At 35.9% G+C, this 19,012-nt stretch overlaps 2 protein-coding genes across 2 annotated transcripts; one reads left to right on the top strand and one right to left on the bottom strand.

Moving 5' to 3' along the window:
- Positions 1-9,803: 9,803 nt before the first annotated feature.
- Positions 9,804-12,675, top strand: LOC113322705 (2-Cys peroxiredoxin BAS1, chloroplastic-like). Its single transcript, XM_026570846.1, has 7 exons — positions 9,804-10,152; positions 11,106-11,186; positions 11,314-11,395; positions 11,486-11,565; positions 11,689-11,814; positions 12,118-12,231; positions 12,331-12,675. The coding sequence occupies exons 1-7, from the start codon at positions 9,943-9,945 to the stop codon at positions 12,445-12,447; spliced, it is 810 nt and encodes a 269-aa protein (XP_026426631.1). The 5' UTR covers positions 9,804-9,942; the 3' UTR covers positions 12,448-12,675.
- Positions 12,676-12,901: 226 nt separating this feature from the next.
- LOC113322963 lies at positions 12,902-13,477 on the bottom strand. The gene has a single exon (XM_026571171.1). The coding sequence runs from the start codon at positions 13,420-13,422 to the stop codon at positions 13,180-13,182; it is 243 nt and encodes an 80-aa protein (XP_026426956.1). The 5' UTR covers positions 13,423-13,477; the 3' UTR covers positions 12,902-13,179.
- Between the last annotated feature and the right edge of the window lie 5,535 nt (positions 13,478-19,012).

The raw sequence follows: 19,012 nt of genomic DNA on the forward strand, positions 1-19,012 counted from the left end.
CATTTATGAATATCTTGAGAATATTTTCGGTTTTGGAAATTCCTTGGTGTCCAAACTTCCTTGTCCATAAATACACGAAGTTTGCCTTTTTAGCAAACTAATCCTTCGTAACAACAGACTTCCTCTTTTGTCTTTGTTACTGGTATAGCCGCCTATCAGAGAGGAGAATAATCTAATTATGCGGAATCTCTTACGACTGCTCGTTTTAAAGTCTTTTTTGGGATTGAGAAGCTTTAGCGCGACCCGTTGGTGGCAAACTAGATAATTGCGGTTTATATTTGTTTTCGATTGATTTGATTGACTAACAGTGGTTAAAATCTGATTGCACCTAGTTTGTTTATTCTTGAGAATCTTCTCTTCTCATAAAAGATTCATTCAAACTAGTTCAGAGTTTCGACAGGGATCTTTAGACTGTTGTTAGTTCTAAAGACGATCGTGTGATAATCCATTGTTAACAGACTCAGTTATGTGCGTGATTGATCACAAGAGATTCAAGTGATTGGTGCAGGTGTTTATTGAAGATTTAAGAAGATTTGAAGACAAAGAAGATATTGAAGATCTTACTTGGGTTTTATAATCTTTGGTGTGCACAATACTTGTTTGGGAAAAGAGGATCCAATTAATAATCGGTTTATCCTTGTGGTAGGTTGGATTGATTAATTGAGTAGATCGGCATCAACACGATTCTTCGGATTAAAAATGTTGTTGGCTTAATCTTAACCGATTACCTTTGGGTGATTGAACATAAGATAGATCTAGACCCGACGAAGGAGTTTATGTTGAGATAAACGAAAGAGCCTTTGTCTGACTCATATCACTTGGTTGAATAGAGTTGATACCAAACATATTTCTTGTTCCTTTACTATTTGAATACGAACCAAAGGGATTGTTCCAAGTACGTGACTTTTTCACAAGTCGGAGGCGTGGGAATATAGACGGAACTAGGTATACTATAGAGTTAGGTACTTGGTCTCAACTATACGAAGTTAGGTGTAATTTTGTGTAGCGGCTTAATCCTGAGAGTATTCAATTCTGGATTAGGTCCCGGGGTTTTTTTTCATTCTCGTTTTCCTCGTTAACAAAATCTTGTTGTGTCATTTACTTTTATTTTACACATTATAATTGTTTTATTATAATTAAAGTAAATTACACAAACGTTAATTCCCATTTACTTGATAAGCAATCCTATTGTGTTTGGTTAAGTCCGAACCTTTATATCAAGTAAACATGCTTCGTTGTTGTATTGTCTCGATCTCGTATCCATACACGATCGCACGAAGTGTGAACCGATTAGTTGTATTTTCTCGACTCAGTTCATGGACAATCACTTTCGGAGAAAGCAATTATAGGTAGGAAAAGTTTTAGCTTGAGGTATATTTGGGTACCCTCGCCTTTTCAATTGGTATCAGAGCAGGAAAACACGAAAAAGATCTAACAACCTGTGTTTGATGCAATCCAACCTATAAGATATGGGTCAAAGTAAAGTTAAGCGAGAGCGAAAACTAAAGAAAGACTCATTTAGCGTATCGCAAGAAGGTTTTGATTTTAAGAAATGCTTAAAAGAAGCTTCTTCGTTAAGTTCTACTTGCTCGTCTGAGAATAAGTCTGAATATCCTCTAGACGAGACTAAGTTAAGCCTTGTATTCGAAATCAATGATTCAGACTTTGAAAATTATCTATTTGATAATGAGAATTTTTTGAGTTTTATACTTGAGATTTCTGATGGAAGATCAAGTGTAAAAACATCTGAACTAAAGAAATTGAGCAAATAATTTCTTTTCAGTTCTTCTGAACTTCTTTCAGCACTTGAAAGAGAACGAGATTTAACTTTAAAGTTTGAAAATCTCAATGAAAAGCATAACTTGTTGGAAGAAGAATCCTCACAACAATTGCTTATTTACAAAAAGGTATTTGAGGAAAATCAGAATGTTTCTAAAGCAATGAAAATTGAATTTGAAATAATGCATCAAGATCGCAATAAGTTTAGGGAAGATACTTCTCAAAAAATACAGGGTCTTGAAGAAAAACTTGCTGAATCCGATGCAAGGATTAACTCTCAACAAAAGATTTTTGAAGAGAAAGAAGGTGAATATCTCTCCTGAGAAAAACGCCCTGAGGCTGATCTAGCAAGTGCTCTTGATAAAATCAAGATGTTGGAAGAAGAAATTTTGGACCTTAAAAATTTCAACGCCGGCTCAAATAATTTAACCTCAATGTTAGAAGCAAGTAGAAATCATCGTGATATACGAGGATTGGGCTATAAGGGAATAAATGCTTCAAATATTAGCAAAGAGGTAAAATTTGTTAAAGATACAAATTCTTCTCAATCAGAGGCGTCCACTGATGACAACGATGTTCTTATTTCTTGTAAAGAAGAAAAGTCTGTCAAGCCTAAGAATAATGTTCAACCAGCAGCAATCAAAGAGAGTGCTTCTTTCTAATGTCAAGAAAGCAACAACGTTGAACAAGGATCAGAAGAAGAAGAAGAAACTCATCATTCTCAAATGCAAGAGGATCCACAAAGAAGTAACATTAAAACTCATACTTCGTATATTTATACTAAGCATTGTTTTTATTGTGGTCATAAAGGACACTTGCAATGGGGATGCAAAGTTCGTAAGATGCAAGATGCACTTTCTAGTGTATCAAACGAATTGGCTAAGTTTTCTCCTCATAAGAACTCAGATCGGTATTGTCCTAAATTTAGGCAAAAGGATTATTATAATGATAGTTCAAATTTTGTATATCACTCGACAAGGTCATTTCATAAAAGGCCAAATTATAGAAAGAGAGATGAATTTTTAAATGCAAAAACAAGATCTGATGTTCCAAATTGGAGAAAGGGTGATTCGCAAAATGTTCAAAAGGACAATTATCCTAATGGTATGAAGGATAAAGCCGCTCCTGCGAAATCCAACTCTAAATGGGTCCCTAAGTCCTCCATAGCCAAGAAGGGACCAAAAGTTAGTCACAAGAATGACTCTCAGCTATTAATTGTTGGTACAATAATTACAAGAGTCTTCTTGAAAGACTAAAGAAATACATTATGTCTGAAATCTCTTGTACTAGTAAAGGTTGTGATAATGACACTCTTCATCACAAGTCAAAGAAGAAAAACAAGAGATGGAACAAGAGAAAACAAACCAAGAAAGAGGTCAACAATGATGATTCGGTATTAGTCACTTGTGACGAACAAGACAAGGATCAACTTAACACAACCTAGTTGTGCTAGAATGTGAATGCTCACCTTAGTGCTCAATCTTTTTAAAGGTGAGGAAGCACATGAAAAACTGAGCACATGATCTCTCGATTATTATATGACTAATTAAAATCTTTAGGGAGATTTTATCTATCTATATTTGAGCTTTTGATAGAAACGGTAATTTTTATTTTATGATGTTGATATCTACTGATCATATATGTGTAGCTCTTGCTTTTTTGGTCAAAATGAGCCAAAAATCACTGAATTCGGACATCGTATGCAAAAGTTATATCGAAAACAGTTGAGTGTTGTGATTTGTCACAAGTACTCTCATGGGAACCGATCCTAGTACCCTCATGGGAACCGATCCTAGTACCATGTCATGGAAGGGAACCGATCCTAGTGAGAGGTCCCCTTACGAAGAAGTGTAAAACTGTTTTGCCCATAACTTCTTCGTCCGAACTCGGAATGACCTCATTCTTTTTGCGTTGTTTTGATAATTCAATTTCCTACAAGATTGAGGTAATTTCAATACTTGATTTTATGTTGAATATTTACAGTGTATTGCAAAGTGATTTATGGGATGTTTGTTTTCGGTTTTACTACCTTAATATTCGATCTCATATATGGTGAACCCTCATGGTTTGGGTGACTTTTTGATTTAGCGGGATTAAGTTCTAGCCCTAGCAAGTAGGCTTTATCAAAGGATTATGAGGGGTTCTAATGGAAACAATATGTGAAAAAGTCACAATATGTTGAATCGGTTTTAATTTAGCATAAAAACATATGTGTTTCAACGGTTTTCAACTTTTGCTTGCAATGGTTAAAACCGGTTTTCAACCTTTCTCTGGTAAAGGTTGAGGTGTGTTGTTATTCTTTTGTTTACGCATAAGGATGACAACGTGGAGATATTTCGATATCAATTCTCCCTGGACGAAGATGCTATCATATTGGAGAAGTGGATACGAAATTTGAGGTAACAATCTTGTTAGTTAATTGTTTTCCTGTTTAAGAAAAGCCAAAGTTTATATTATATATATTTGTTGCTTTTGCTTAACGAAATTTAGGTTCAATTGATATTTATTCCATGGTGTGTGTGTGGATATGTGTTTCAATTGGTTACTGTTAAGAAAAACTATTGTTATCTTGCTTTATTGTGTGGTATCAATCGTTTAGGCTTACAAAACTTCGGTACAATTGATGTGTGTGTGTGTGATTCAATTGGTTCCGGTTAAGAAAAACTATTGTTAGATTGCTTTTGTATAGTTTTAATGGTTTAGTCTTACAAAATTTCGGTACAATTGATGTGTGTGATTCAATTGGTTCCGGTTAAGAAAAACCTTTGGTATTTGGTTTAGGCTTACAAAATTACGGTGCAATTGCAGTGCTTTTAATGTCTATGTTGATTCAATTGCTTCCGGTTGAGGTGAATAATTTTGCAAGTTGGTTTATATTGGTTTGTATGAATTATTTATGGCTTAACGAAATAATATGTGTACGGGATGAGTTGTTTAGTACAATTTGATTCCGGATAAGAAATTAAGTTAATTCTGATCTTAGTTTGTCTTATCAAAGTGAGGTTTCGGTTATTCAAGTCTAATCGAATGCCTAAACAACGAAATGCTAGTTAATTAACCTAGTATTTGGTTTGTTTGAAATTGAAAGGTCCAAGTTTATGGATAATTAGAACCTGATGAGAAAAATGGAGTTTATTTTTATTTTGGTCTTATCGAATTAAGCGGTTGTTCTTGAACAATCGGTTTAGCAAAGGTACTAATGTGATTAGTTGTTTTTGGTTTGCTAAACTAAATGGAAAAATTGTTTCGGGCAATTATTTCCTTGGTAACATATCAAAATAAGACTACTTGTAGTTTCGGTTTTGATATTGGTTATCAGAACGTGATGTGTGGAACCATCGTGCCTAACTCTACAGGTTTGCAAGTCTATTCTGAGATTTGTAAGATTCTTTTCGTGTTGTCCTTTATTTTTTCGTTTCTTTGTCATTTTTTTGACAAAAAGGGGAAGAAATATATGGAGTAAACAAGTGATACTTGCATTGATTTTATATTAATTGGTATCGCTAAGGAAAAGAACATTGGTGCTTGAATGTTATATCTAACGAAAGAGTGAAAGCACGGACTAGGGGGGAGTAACATGTCATATTGATTGGTATAACAAAGACGTGCGGCTTGAATATATACCTATCTTCCTTAGGAGGAGTAATAGCTTTCTTATTATAGTTTTAACAATGACATTTTCAAGGATTGAATGTAAGCAGTTTTACTGTGCCGTTGAATTGAGAATCAAGCGGAATGTAATGAATTCTTGTAATTTGTTTATCCATATGATGTAAGAGTTTTGTCACTAAAATTGGCAAAGGGGGATATTGTTAGAGCATTGCTCGGTTGAACCCACCAAGCGTTGGTATGTCAAGTTTGGTTGTCATATTTTAGTGAATCAAAACTCATGTTAAGAGTCGCTTGATTATGTACTAGAGTTAAACTTCGTAAAGGTTAGCTTGAAAGTATTAGGATATGAGACATTACAAGTATTGCGAAGTCTTGAAGATGTGAAGAAGCATGGAGCTACAACGACGACAATCATCCTTCCACTTGAGGTTAGTGATATTTGACTTGAACTGTTTCATTCCCTAACGTATCTTTCAAGTCGTGCATATTGAAAACATAACCGCGAAGCATGTTTGAACTCTATATAGACATAGTATTAAGGAATACAATACGAGGTTTATTGTTTAACCATTAAACTTTGTAGATAATACATCGCCATAATCATTTGAATGTTATTGTGATTATGTATGGGTATAAGGTGAGGATTTCATCATAGGGAACAATGTTTACATGTGTTCTAAGGAAGTAAGTTCATAAACTTGTTTGTGGACCGAAAAGGAAATTGCCGGGAGTTTTTGGTTTTGTTATTCATTGCATATCTTATGAACAACGAATATGTGTGATAGAGTATAACTGCTCACAACTTGTTGTGTTCTTGGTAGAACTATTCACAAAGTCCTGACTTTTGTATTGGTATAACTTTTATTAGTAAAACCAATCTTAAGTAATCACCTGGTATGATCGGATTGTATGTGCCTTGGGGAAAGGGAACCGATCCTTGTTGGGGAAAGGGAATCGATCCTTGTAGGGGGTAGGGAACCGTTCCTAGTGAGGGAAAGGGAACCGAACCTAAGGGGTGCAGTGCAATAGGGAACCGATCCTTGTATGGGGTGCAACAAGGTTTATAGCAGAAAGAGGAACCGATCCTATGGACATGTGCAACATATATGAGTTTAATACCATATATATAGGTGGGGAACCGATCATAGTACCTAGTCAACCGAATCTTTGGGAAGCTAGTGTGACTATGCGTAGTACTCACATGGAGGTAGAACCAAAACTTGTTTTGGTAGAACTGTAAACCCATGATTGTGATTGAATGTTGGTTTGATCAATCACATAGTTCTTGAAAGTCAGATGAACCAATTCTAAATTTTTTTGGAAGTGTGGCAAATCGGTTTCAAGGTTGTAAGTGTGAAAGAGAACTTACAAAGTAAAGATGTCGACAAACTTTGAACACGTGCCGTGAATGTCTATTTCTATAATTGTTCAAAGATATTCCTTAAAGGTTAAGGGAAGAGAATCCCAGGATCGAAACATAAATAAGTTAAGAATATTTTAATTAAGGTTATTAATTTAACTTTGTAGGGAAATTATGGAATTAGTAATGTGCATTTACTAATTAGATTTTCCGAGAGATTTCGATTGTATTTTTGGACAGAGCATTTCCAGGAATTATGAAAACCGAATCTGTGCATTGATGAATATCTTGAGAATATTTTCGGTTTTGGAAATTCCTCGGTGTCCAAACTTCCTTGTCTATAAATACACGAAGTTTGCCCTTCTAGAAAACTAATCCTTCGTAACAACAGACTTCCTCTTTTGTCTTTGTTACTGGTGTAGCCGCCTATCGGAGAGGAGAGTAATATAATTAGGTGAAATATCTTACGGCCGCTCATTTTAAAATCTTCTTTGGGATTGAAAAGCTCTAGCACGACCCGTTGGTGGGAAACTAGATAATTATGGTTTATCTTTGTTTTCGATTGATTTGATTGACTAACGGTGGTTGAAATATGATTGCACCTAGTTTATTTATTCTTTAGAATCTTCTCTTCTGATATAAGATTCACTCAAACTAGTTCAGAATTTCGACAGGGATCTTTAGACTATTGTTAGTTCTAAAGACGATCTTGTGATAATCCATTGTTAACAGACTCCGTTCTGTGCGTGATTGATCACAAGAGATTCAAGTGATTGCGTGCAGGTGTTTATTGAAGATTTAAGAAGATTTGAAGACAGAGAAGATATTGAAGATCTGACTTAGGTTTTATAATCTTCGGTGTACACAATACTTGTTTGGGAAAAGAGGATCCAATTAATAATCCTTGTGGTAGATTGGATTGATTAATTGAGTAGATCGGCATCAACACGATTCTTCAGATTAAAGGTGTTGTTTGCTTAATCTTAACCGATTACCTTTGGGTTATTGAACATAAGATAGATCTAGACCCGACGAAGGAGTTTATGTTGAGATAAACGGAAGAGCCTTTGTCTGACTCATATCACTTGGTTGAATAGAGTTGATACCAAACAGATTTCTTGTTCCTTTACTGTTTGGAATAGTAACCAAAGGGATTGTTTCAAGTACGTGACTTATTCACAAGTCGAAGGCGTGGGAATACAGACGGAACTAGGTATACTATAGAGTTAGGTACTTGGTCTCAACTATACGAAGTTAGGTGTAATTTTGTGTAGCGGCTTAATCCTGAGAGTATTCAATTCTGGACTAGGTCCCGGGGTTTTTCTGCATTTGCGGTTTCCTCATTAACAAAATCTTGCTGTGTCATTTACTTTTATTTTCTGCATTATAATTGTTTTATTATAATTAAAGTAAATTACACAAACGTTAATTCCTATTTACTTGATAAGCAATCCTATTGTGTTTGGTTAAGTCCGAACCTTTATATCAAGTAAATATACTTCGTTGTTGTATTGTCTCGATCTCGTATCCATAGACGATCACACGAAGTGTGAACCGATTAGTTGTATTGTCTCGACTCAGTCCATAGACAATCACTTTTGGAGAAAGGACTTATAGGTAGAAAAAGTTTTAGCTTGAGGTATATTTGGGTACCCTCGCCTTTTAACTTTCTACCACCGTTGTCGGAATTTTTTTGTTGTGTCTTCTAGGCTTCACACTTTAAAGCGCACGCCAGGGATATCTGTCAACCTTTTCTCGGACTTGAGGGGGTAAAACTTCATAAATATCCTTTAAGTCTGAAAATCCACCACTCATTCTAAAATAATTATCAGACCGATCTTGATTCCTCGACACATGACCTTGGATTAATGATGGACCAACAATGACACTCGGCGCAACAAACTCTGCTTCCCGATTTTGAGAAAATCTACACCTGTGGCAGGCCGCGGTGCCGGTTCATTTCTTCGATCTCTTCTCTTCTTTACAGTATTGACCTCTTTTTTTAAAATGCCGCTCATATTGTATCAATTTTTTTTTGATTTAGAAGAGTTTTAGAAGAAGGAAATAGTAGTGGTGTGACTGAAAATGAAATCAGTTGAAGGAATTTATAGTTTTGCAAATATAGACGTTGAAATTATGGCCGTTGGAGATATGAACGTTGGCATTTTTGTTTATCACGCACGCGTCCATAGGACCAAAGCCAGAGTTTGTATTTTCAACGCCAGAGTTCTTAGTTTCAACGCATGCGCTTTTCCTACCAACGCCAGCGTATGTCACAAGAACGGGCGCTTGATGATAAACCGCCCAGTGCTTTACCATAGTGGAAAAGCCAGTTTGGCCATCCACCTGGCTAAAAAAAATGGATTTGGCCATTGCCATAGGAATTGCCCTTAGGCTAACCCCTATGGTCTTCTAATCTAGCAGCTAGATTGGCCATCCACGCCAGCAAGGGCAACCTCCTAAGTTATATGGTATTGCTAATTTAGCAGCCAGATTAGCAGTCCACGTCATTTGGGACCACTGTTTGGTTCAACGCTTTAAATTTCAGCCATCATATCAAATTTTGTGATTTTTGTGAGCGCTGAACCATTCAGCGTTGGGACCACTTTTTGAGCACTGAATCATTCAGCGCTTTAAATTTCAGCCATCATATCAAATTTTATGATTTTTGTGATCCGTGTGATTTTTGTGAACGCTGAACCATTCAGCACTGGGAGCACTTTTTGAGCGTTGAATCATTCAGCGGTTCAATCTCGCTGCTAGTTGAACTGCGAGCACTTGCTAGGAGAGAGAAGTACAGAAGTAGTATTAACTTTTTTCCCACACTTTTTTCTTGATTTGCAACACTTTTTGGCCAATCTAGCAGCTCAATCTAGTCCATAGGGGTTAGCCTCAGTCACCCACTGCTCCTATGAATTTTACCAACCTCAACTTTCATGACCAAAACACCCTTAATAACCTCAACTTTCATGACCAAAACACCCTTGATAAATAAGTTAATTACATAAAAAACCCAATAGTCCTAAATCTGTGGAGCTGGTGAAAACCAGGGCCAACAACCCTCCCAGACTTATCCACGCAGTTTCTTTATATCTGTTCGCTTTACCTCACAAAGACATCCTGATAGATAAAGATAGAGTCAAGCACCAGTAGGTAGACAGAAAGTGAGTTCTCTCGCCATTCGTCACACCATGGCTTGCTCAGCTTCTTCAACTGTTATCTCATCAAACCCTAGTTCTATCAAATTCCCTAAACCAATGGCATCTTTAACTTCTTCACTTCCATTCTCACAAACCCTAAATGTTCCTAAGAGCTTTAATGGTCTTAGAAACTCATTCCAGTCTCGTGCTTCTCGTTCAATCTCCACCAACCAATCTAAAAGGAGCTTAGTCGTTAAAGCTGTAAGTAAAATTCAATTCGAAGGGTTTGAGAGTTTTTTTAGTATAAATGTATGTTTTATTTAGGGTTTGGCTCTTTGGTTTTGTGTTTTGTTGTCCATTTAGTTGGGTTATTTGCATTTCTGAAATTTTACGTTTTTTTTGTTCAGATTTATTAGCTAATTAGAAATGATGACATTGTTATATTAAGGTGTAACTTGGTGTTCGAAAAGTGCAAAGGTTTCTTAAATGAGTCAGAGTGACTAATTTGTTCCAATGTAACTAGGTTATCTAGGTTCTCTAAGGGTAAAAGAGGCTCAAGGTTTTCTGTGTTCAGTAATAGTAAACAACGGTTTAACATATATGAGATACCTTTTATTGGGCTGATAATTGAATAATGTAGAGCTTCAATGATGTATTCTAAGGACATCTATTCTATTATCACTTGCCGATTTGTTGTGGCCACATTTATACCATGCAGGATATTCTGATTTGTCTTTGTAAATTCAATCTTACACAGCTATGTAATCCCTCCAACCTAAGGCATGTCAACTGCCTGCTTCTAGTGTAGGTGTCAAACCAGATAAAACATCTGATAAGTTACTTAATTTTCTTATAATTATTCTAACACTAAATATCATGAGCTGGTTTCTCTGATCCAAATTATTAGTCAAGTACAAAAGCATCAAATTATGTAACCCTTCACGGTTAGGTTTTAGAGTGTTCACTGATAGAATTACTTGCTCGTGAATACTTTCAAATGACTGGCATGCATAGAGAAGAAGAAAAACATCTCTCTTCAGAAACACAAACTAAAATGCATAGATAAGTTTCTGTATTCATTCATTTCTTTCTTTTTTTTGTATGTTGGACTGTTGGTTATCTATTTAAGTATTACCAGTTGCAAGTTCTAGTGTTTTTTAATTCAAGTCATCTCTGTCTCTAAATATGATTTTGGCTGTTTTTGATCTGTCCAGAGCGCTGGGGAACTTCCTCTAGTTGGGAATAAGGCACCAGATTTTGAAGCTGAAGCAGTTTTCGATCAAGAGTTCATCAAGGTATGCTATATATACTGTTATACTGGAAAGAAGTGTGAAGAAGTCCTCAGAGTTAACATTTGGCAAAATAAGTTTAAACTAGTGGTCAAGAAGATACTTATTTTAATTTGATGATCTGGTCTCACAGGTCAAGCTATCTGACTACATTGGAAAGAAATACGTGATTCTCTTTTTCTACCCATTGGATTTTACATTCGTTTGCCCTACTGGTAAGTCGGCATATCAAAGAAGTTCAGTTTTTGAAGGTAAAATATATAACTGCATATGAGTTTACTTTGATCCTTCTGTTTGTTATGCAGAGATCACTGCATTCAGTGACCGACATGCTGAGTTTGAGAAACTAGACACAGAAATCTTGGGTGTTTCCGTAGATAGTGTTGTAAGTATTTATCTTCTATATTTAAAGCATTGATGATGTCTCTCTGCCAAACACCCTCGTTTTAATGTCGAATTTCTCATACAGGCTTGGTATTCTAATTCATATTTGACCTTTGTTGTATAGTTCTCTCACCTTGCATGGGTGCAAACGGATCGTAAGTCAGGTGGACTTGGTGATCTAAACTATCCATTGGTTTCCGATGTGACGAAATCCATTTCAAAAGCTTATGATGTGCTTATTGCTGATCAGGTATGGTGCTTTACGAATCTTTGTTCATGCAATTGTCCACTTAATCTTCCTAGTAGCAAGTTTTGCTTTGTTGAAAAGCTTCAATGGTTAAGACTAAAGAAAGTACTTCATGATCTGTGTAAAGTATGATTGCCAACAAAGGGTTTCCATATTTACCGAGTGGAGATCATGACCTATTACAGCTGTGGAAAAGTCATGGTTTTCATATTATTACCATTGCCCGTGTATGTGTTTAAGTAGATAGGTTCTGAGACTTGGCATCCAGCCTTCTATCTTTAGAACTAAATCTTTCTACACAAACAGGGTATTGCATTGAGGGGTCTTTTCATTATTGATAAGGAAGGAATTATTCAACACTCCACTATTAACAATCTTGCCATTGGCCGAAGCGTTGATGAGACAATGAGAACTCTTCAGGTAAATCAATAATAAGGAGCCTATGTGTAGATTATTACTTTGTTTACATATTGATGTCCCATTGCTAAAGATGTTTTTATTTCGAATGTCCTTGTTCAGGCTCTGCAATATGTTCAAGACAACCCAGATGAGGTATGCCCAGCTGGATGGAAGCCTGGGGAAAAGACAATGAAGCCAGACACCAAGCTTAGTAAAGAGTATTTCTCAGCTATTTAAGTTATAACTTGAAGAATATCTATCTGGGTCATTTGGAAGGGCTCTAAGAGAGTTATGTCCATGTTGTATTCTGCTCTATTCTAGAGAGTTTTAGGACAACTGGTTCCCGGAAATAAAATACATGGCGGGACATTTCCCCGGTTTTTATCTTCTTTTTCTATTTTCTTTTTGAGTGAATGAACAAATGAATTTAATAGTAATTTATTATGTCAATTTTTTTTCCCTTTCTGAATTGTTTGTTCTATCCTTGTTGTTGCTTACATCAACCAGACATCTGCCATCTGGTTATGGTGTTCGTTGATACAATCTAGAAGCAGAACCAAATTGAACACGGGAACCCGGGCAATAAGAACACTACGGGTTCGCAGATTTGCAGTAAGATATTTGGATGCAAAAGATGTACTAGCTAGCATTTACAGATTTGCAGATTTGCAGTAAGATAGTACAGTATTCATGGACATGAAAAATCACCATCATCAGATTATCTTACCAGTGATAAAGAAAAGTCAAAGTCGCCACCACCGGTATAAACACCATTTCGCAACTAAGTAGCAAACTATTTTATACTCCGTAAGTTGGATAATGATTACAGAGCCTGTAATACAAATACTTCGCAACCTAGAGAATATATCACACTTCGCAACCTAGAGAGTATATCGTACAAAGATTGGCGACCTTAAAACAAAAACCAACGACATTGTTGCATTAAAAGAAAATGTAACACGAGTTCTCTCACTTGAACAGGTGGGCAAGGTCAGGATCATCCAGGTTTAAGTCCAACCATCCACTATGACGCATGTACTCAATATAATGTTGGGGTGGTTCAATTGCCTGTGGATTCTTTGGAGTGAATCCATGAATCCTTTCAAGATCTCGTGCAAGCCATCGAACATATGTTTTGTCAAGAGGAGGAACCACCTTCACTAGAATCTCTTCCTTCCTTTGCACTTCTTCCTTTACAGGCTTGTTACCCATTTCCTTCTCCAAGTGAAAGACGCAAGTTCACAATGTGATTGCTGAAGCTGGGAAATCTACAGAAGATAACTACTACATCAGTTTTATGCAATACCCAACAAAATCTAAGGAGCGTCAGCACACAAATGTAGCTACAGCGATTAACTGAGGACTTCAAATTGAGTTTAACATTTCGTAAATGAAAGCAAGCTGCACTTGGTTGAGACGGATAGTCTAACTCCTAGGTCAACGCAGGATTCACAAAGAAAACCCAACATTTTGATTCCTCAAATGGGAAAGATGGATTGAAATTTTCCTTCTTATTTGCGAACAAAGCTAATTTAGGGTTAATAAAATTGCAGGGTTAACGAATACTTACACCAAATGGGAAAGATTCCGCACCTATTTAATTGCTTTGCAGGCTATACTTGCAGTGACCTAGCAACTTAATAGCTGCCTGTTGCCTCCGGTCGCCCTTCGGTTCTTCTTCTTCTTCCTTTTCCGCCTCAAATCCTAACGCAAGATCTGGATTCTGGTCCACATCTCAATACAGTGGTTATTAGAAAGAGGATTGAAGAGGCAGCACGTGTGTATTGTATGCTTAGACAGAACATCCCTCTTATATCCACCGTATAACAGTAAGTAATACCGGGAATATCCTTATCATACCCCCTCTCCATTTATAAGCCCATCGAGGGTCCATCAGAGTATTTTTTGTTTCTTTCCAAATATACCCCTACATATAAACAAAAAAAAGTTGTTACCAACGGAAACAAAAAACATAACTGGAGAGAGAGTGCTTATTCGATTCGCAGATGCTCAGATGGTGATTTTTTTTTCTGAATTAATTTTCTTTAAATCTAGGTTTGGATCCATAATATTCATCTTCTTATCCTCCTTTTTATTCACCTGTATTCAACAACTGAATTACCAGATCTCAATTTTGTTTCTTCATTAATCAACAAAATTTGCTTGATCTGATTTTCTGAAATAAATTGGTTATGTTGATTCCATAGAGATGTATATGATATTTGCATGTTCGATTTATAATTTTTTTATCTTCATAATTCTTTTCAGCTAGTTTTTTTTTTCATATTTTTATTGCGATCGTGAATTTTGTGGAAGCTTGAAATTGGGTTTATTTTATTAGATTGATTGGTTGATTTTGATATAATTCGAACTCGAGATCGTGATTCATCTCTTAAACAGGTACATTTTTGAGTTTTGATTTGATTTTCTGTTTTTTAAATGTGTTTTGCTTAGATAAACTCATTAATTAAAAATTAGGTTAATAGTTCCGGAATTTTAGCTTAATTTAGTTGATGAATTAGTTGTTATATGAATTATATTTATTTTTTGATGAATATAGATATATGTGGGAGAATGCTGAATTTTGATGATTTATTTATGATATGAACTATGTTTGTATTGTGATGAAATGCTGAGATATCTGGTAGAAATGCAGGTAATCATTATGAAATGTAGAAAAATAAGGGAGAATGCAGGTAATCATGATGTAGCTTTTATTTTAGTTTTCTCACATTCTACATTCAATTTAAGTTTCACGAGGGGGCGCAACCACCGAGCGAGATGCGACGTAACTAAATTTGTTGCTCAGGTTAGTTTATATTGTTTTCTCTAATGGTTTGCAGTTAAATTCCAATTTAAGCTTTATTTTGGTTATCAACTAGTTCAATCAATTTTTATCATACAGCATGTATAGTGAAAGTAATCCGACTGAAAGTAACATTTTCATATTGTTAATTAGTTTAGTGTTTTTGTTGTTTTAATGTTTTAGGTATGTAATGAAAATTTATGCTGTTAAATTTGGTTGCTGATAACAAAATCTTTGGCACCACATGTTTTTGGATCCCAGATTATGGTGTCAACTTTGGTTGTTGACATAGGTTTTATTGGATCAACTTTCATTGTTGACACAAAAAGGTGGGATAATTTCCAGATTACGGTGTTAACTTTGGTTGTTGATCCCAAATTCTGAACACAACTTTATTTTTTTACAAGTTCTTAATATGTTATGGTTGTTGAAGGCCAAAGATGGTTATTTTCAACTACTGTCAGCGAGATGATAAGTGTGGTCAAACAAAATTGGCATTATGTTCCTAGAGACCTCATACCGATTGGTTACAATGTATATGGGATGTCAAATGACATTAATCAAAATTTGAATTTGAGGGTTTTTGAAAATGCGGGGGTCTAACAACCACACCCAACAATTCGTTTGGAAATCTGAGAGGAATTACTCCAATACACTTTCTAGAGAATCAACTAGACAGTCAGACTCAATATAGAATAAATTATATCGAAGAGTTTAATATCTCTAACTCTTAATTCAATCCGCAATCAACAAATAGAAATCTGCGAGCCCGATTGAATATAAGAGGAATTACTTGAACGGTACCAAAGACAAATGTTCAAGTGCCAATCAATGTAAATCAACAACCAAAGGTTGTATATTCTAATTGATTGATCTTAACGCACAACCTGTGATATTTCAATTATATAACAACATAAAATGCGGAAAATAAATAACACAAACACCAGAATTTTGTTAACGAGGAAGCCGCAAATGCAGAAAACCCCCGGGACCTAGTCCAGATTGAACAACACACTGTATTAAGCCGCTACAGACACTAGCATACTACCAATTAACTTCGGACTAGATTGTAGTTGAACCCTAATCAATCTCACACTGATTCAAGGTACAGTTGCGCTCCTTACGTATCTGATCCCAGTAGGATACTACGCACTTGATTCACTTAACTGATCGCACCCACAACTAAGAGTTGTTACGACCCAAAGTCGAAGACTTGATGAACAAATATGTCTCATACAGAAAAGTCTATAGGATTGAATAAATCTGTCTCCCACGGAAATACCCAAGAGTTTTTGTTCCGTCTTTTGATAAATGAAGGTGAACAGGAACCAATTGATAAACCAGACTTATATTCCCTAAGAACAGCCTAGTATTATCAATCACCTCACAATAAACTTAATCGACTAGCGAAACAAGTTATTGTGGAATCACAAAGATGAGATGAAGGTGTTTGTGATTACTTTTCTATCTTGCCTATCAGAGATATAAATCTCAAGCCAATTTTACAATTACACTCAATCACGATAGAAACAGCAAGATCAGATCACGCAACTACAAAGAGAATAGTTGGGTCTGGCTTCACAATCCCAATGAAGTCTTCAAGTCGTTAACCTGGAGGGTCTCGAGAAGAAACCTGAGGTTAAAGGAGAATCGACTCTATTTATGCAACTAGTAACACAAAGGAGGTGTGGGGATTAAGTTTCCCAGTTGCTAGAGTTCTCCTTTATATAGTTTTCAAATCAGGGTTTGCAATCCAAGTTACCTTGGTAACAAAGCATTCAATAATCACCGTTAGATGAAAAACCTGATTCAACCAAGCTAATATCTTTCAACCGTTAGATCGAGCTTAGCTTGTTAAACACAAATGAAATTTACCCTCATTTAGGTTTATGTAACTGTACCTAAACGTGTACACCATGTTGGTTCACAAATAGTTAACCGAGGTTAGCCATATGATTACTCTCATATCAACTTTATTCATCTTAACCATAACTAGTTCAAATGACTCAAATGAAACTAGTTAAAAAGTTGTTCAATTGCTATATTCTCATGGATTTATACAAGAACACATTTGAAGCAAAATCGGTTTGATTCACTCGAATTGATACATGAACATTATAGCCACGGTTTGCAAAAATTGCATTCCTTATTGATAAATGTTTTAGGTTCATGTACAACCGATCTTAGAAAGTAACCACTTAAGTATGCGTACTTAAATAATCGGATTTGAGTTTGTTTTAGTTTTCCAACTCAGCAGAACTTCACGGACGTGAAATTTCCGCCAGTATGTGTACGGGTACACATACTTACCCAGTCTCCTGATAGACACATTTTTGTGTCTAATTTGCCTCGATTCTATATATTGATAGTGCTCATTTTTGTACTTATTATGGTGTTTTATGTGTGTGTGGGTATTTTTGGCCTATAAACATTTTTGGAAAAATCGGCTCGGAAAGTTGCGTGGGAGGAAACTTGTTATTCGGACCCCTCAAATGGATAAGGGGTGACTAATTACTAAGGGGCATCCATTTCCAGGCAACTGCTAAAGGGAGACCAGCACATGATAGGGGGATGTCATCTTCATCGTTTTAAAAACTGAAATTGGCGGGAAATTTTGTGCATGCAACTGGCAGAGTTGGGGATTGATTTCGAAGGTGTTTTAGTGAGATTCAATCGCCAGAATTGATTGGGCTGGACGTGATTCAACTAAACAAGCCTGGTATAGTCGTTTGTTTGGATCGAATTGGGCTAGAAACCGAGTTGGAGCTAAACAGGGAAAGTGTTTTTACACGGACCCTATTGAGATTATTTTTAGAAGTTCTAGAGAGACTAAAGACCTAAAAATCTTTCCAAAGATACATATCTATGTAAGGAAGAGTTTGAGATAAGTTGGAAAGCTCAGAAACGCGTGAAACAATTTTGGGAAGAGATTATTGTCGTAACTGCCAAGAAAAGAAAAGAAGAGATTTCGAGAAGTTTTGGGGAGATTAAATCGCTCTGTTGGCTACATATAAGTTGCTGGGAGTTCATAGAAGGGAGTGGAGACTTTGGGGGACCGAGCTGAGGGCTTGGTGAAGCTGCAGAGGTGAAAATCAAGAGTTGCAGAGAAGACGTTTCTGCTGCTGAAGAACAACGTCGTAGAACACTTCGCAACTTAGCAAGAAACCGTTACCTAATCTTTCAAATCCAATACCTTTGTAACAGCTTTGCAACAACTATTCCTGTTAGAATTTATTTGTAAGGGCAGGTTCCGTAACAGTGGATTCTGTAACAATTATATCTGTTACAGATTCACTTCTTCAATAAAAACACCTATTTGAGCCATGATTAAATATTTTGAGCGTGTTTTTGACATGAGAAGCTAAAACCCAACACTGGGATGATGGAGGAAGCCCTATTTCACAATCACTTGGTAACTATAATTGATTCTTTATGACTTTTGCATTTGTTTTAATCGATTTATGATTTTTCTTGATTAGTTATGATTTTGTTTGATGTCGCATGCTGGGTTTTAGGAACTTTTGATGCGTCATGCTTGTGATTTACATCTAATGCTTTATAAAATCTACTTTTGGCAAAAAAAAAGAGTCAACAAAAGAGCTAGAATTGTTATGAGTCATCATATGAACCAATTGAATGTGATTAGTGGCGAAATCTTAAGTCTCGGTACCTCTCGATATTCGTGACAACCTTGTGAATATATTTTTAGTATTTTTATTCTTAGTTCTTAAATCAAACCTTTACTCAATCCGAGTTGAACGAACTTTACTACCACTTTCAAAACAACATCAATTTTTGGCGCCGCCGACGCGGATTTGTATTAGGTTTTAGATTTATTTTTATTTTTGTTCTTTTTTACGCCTTTGGTATTTTTTGATTCTTTTCAGATTTCGAGCGAAGCTACAAGGAAAGGAAAAAGTACTATAAAAGGAAAGCATCACCAAAGAAGAAAGAAGAGAGGAATCCGAAAGGAGTGAAGAAGAATATTATGTATAT

The sequence above is a fragment of the Papaver somniferum genome, chromosome 11 (assembly GCF_003573695.1).
Source record: "Papaver somniferum cultivar HN1 chromosome 11, ASM357369v1, whole genome shotgun sequence".
In the NCBI taxonomy this organism is placed as follows: Eukaryota; Viridiplantae; Streptophyta; class Magnoliopsida; order Ranunculales; family Papaveraceae; genus Papaver; species Papaver somniferum.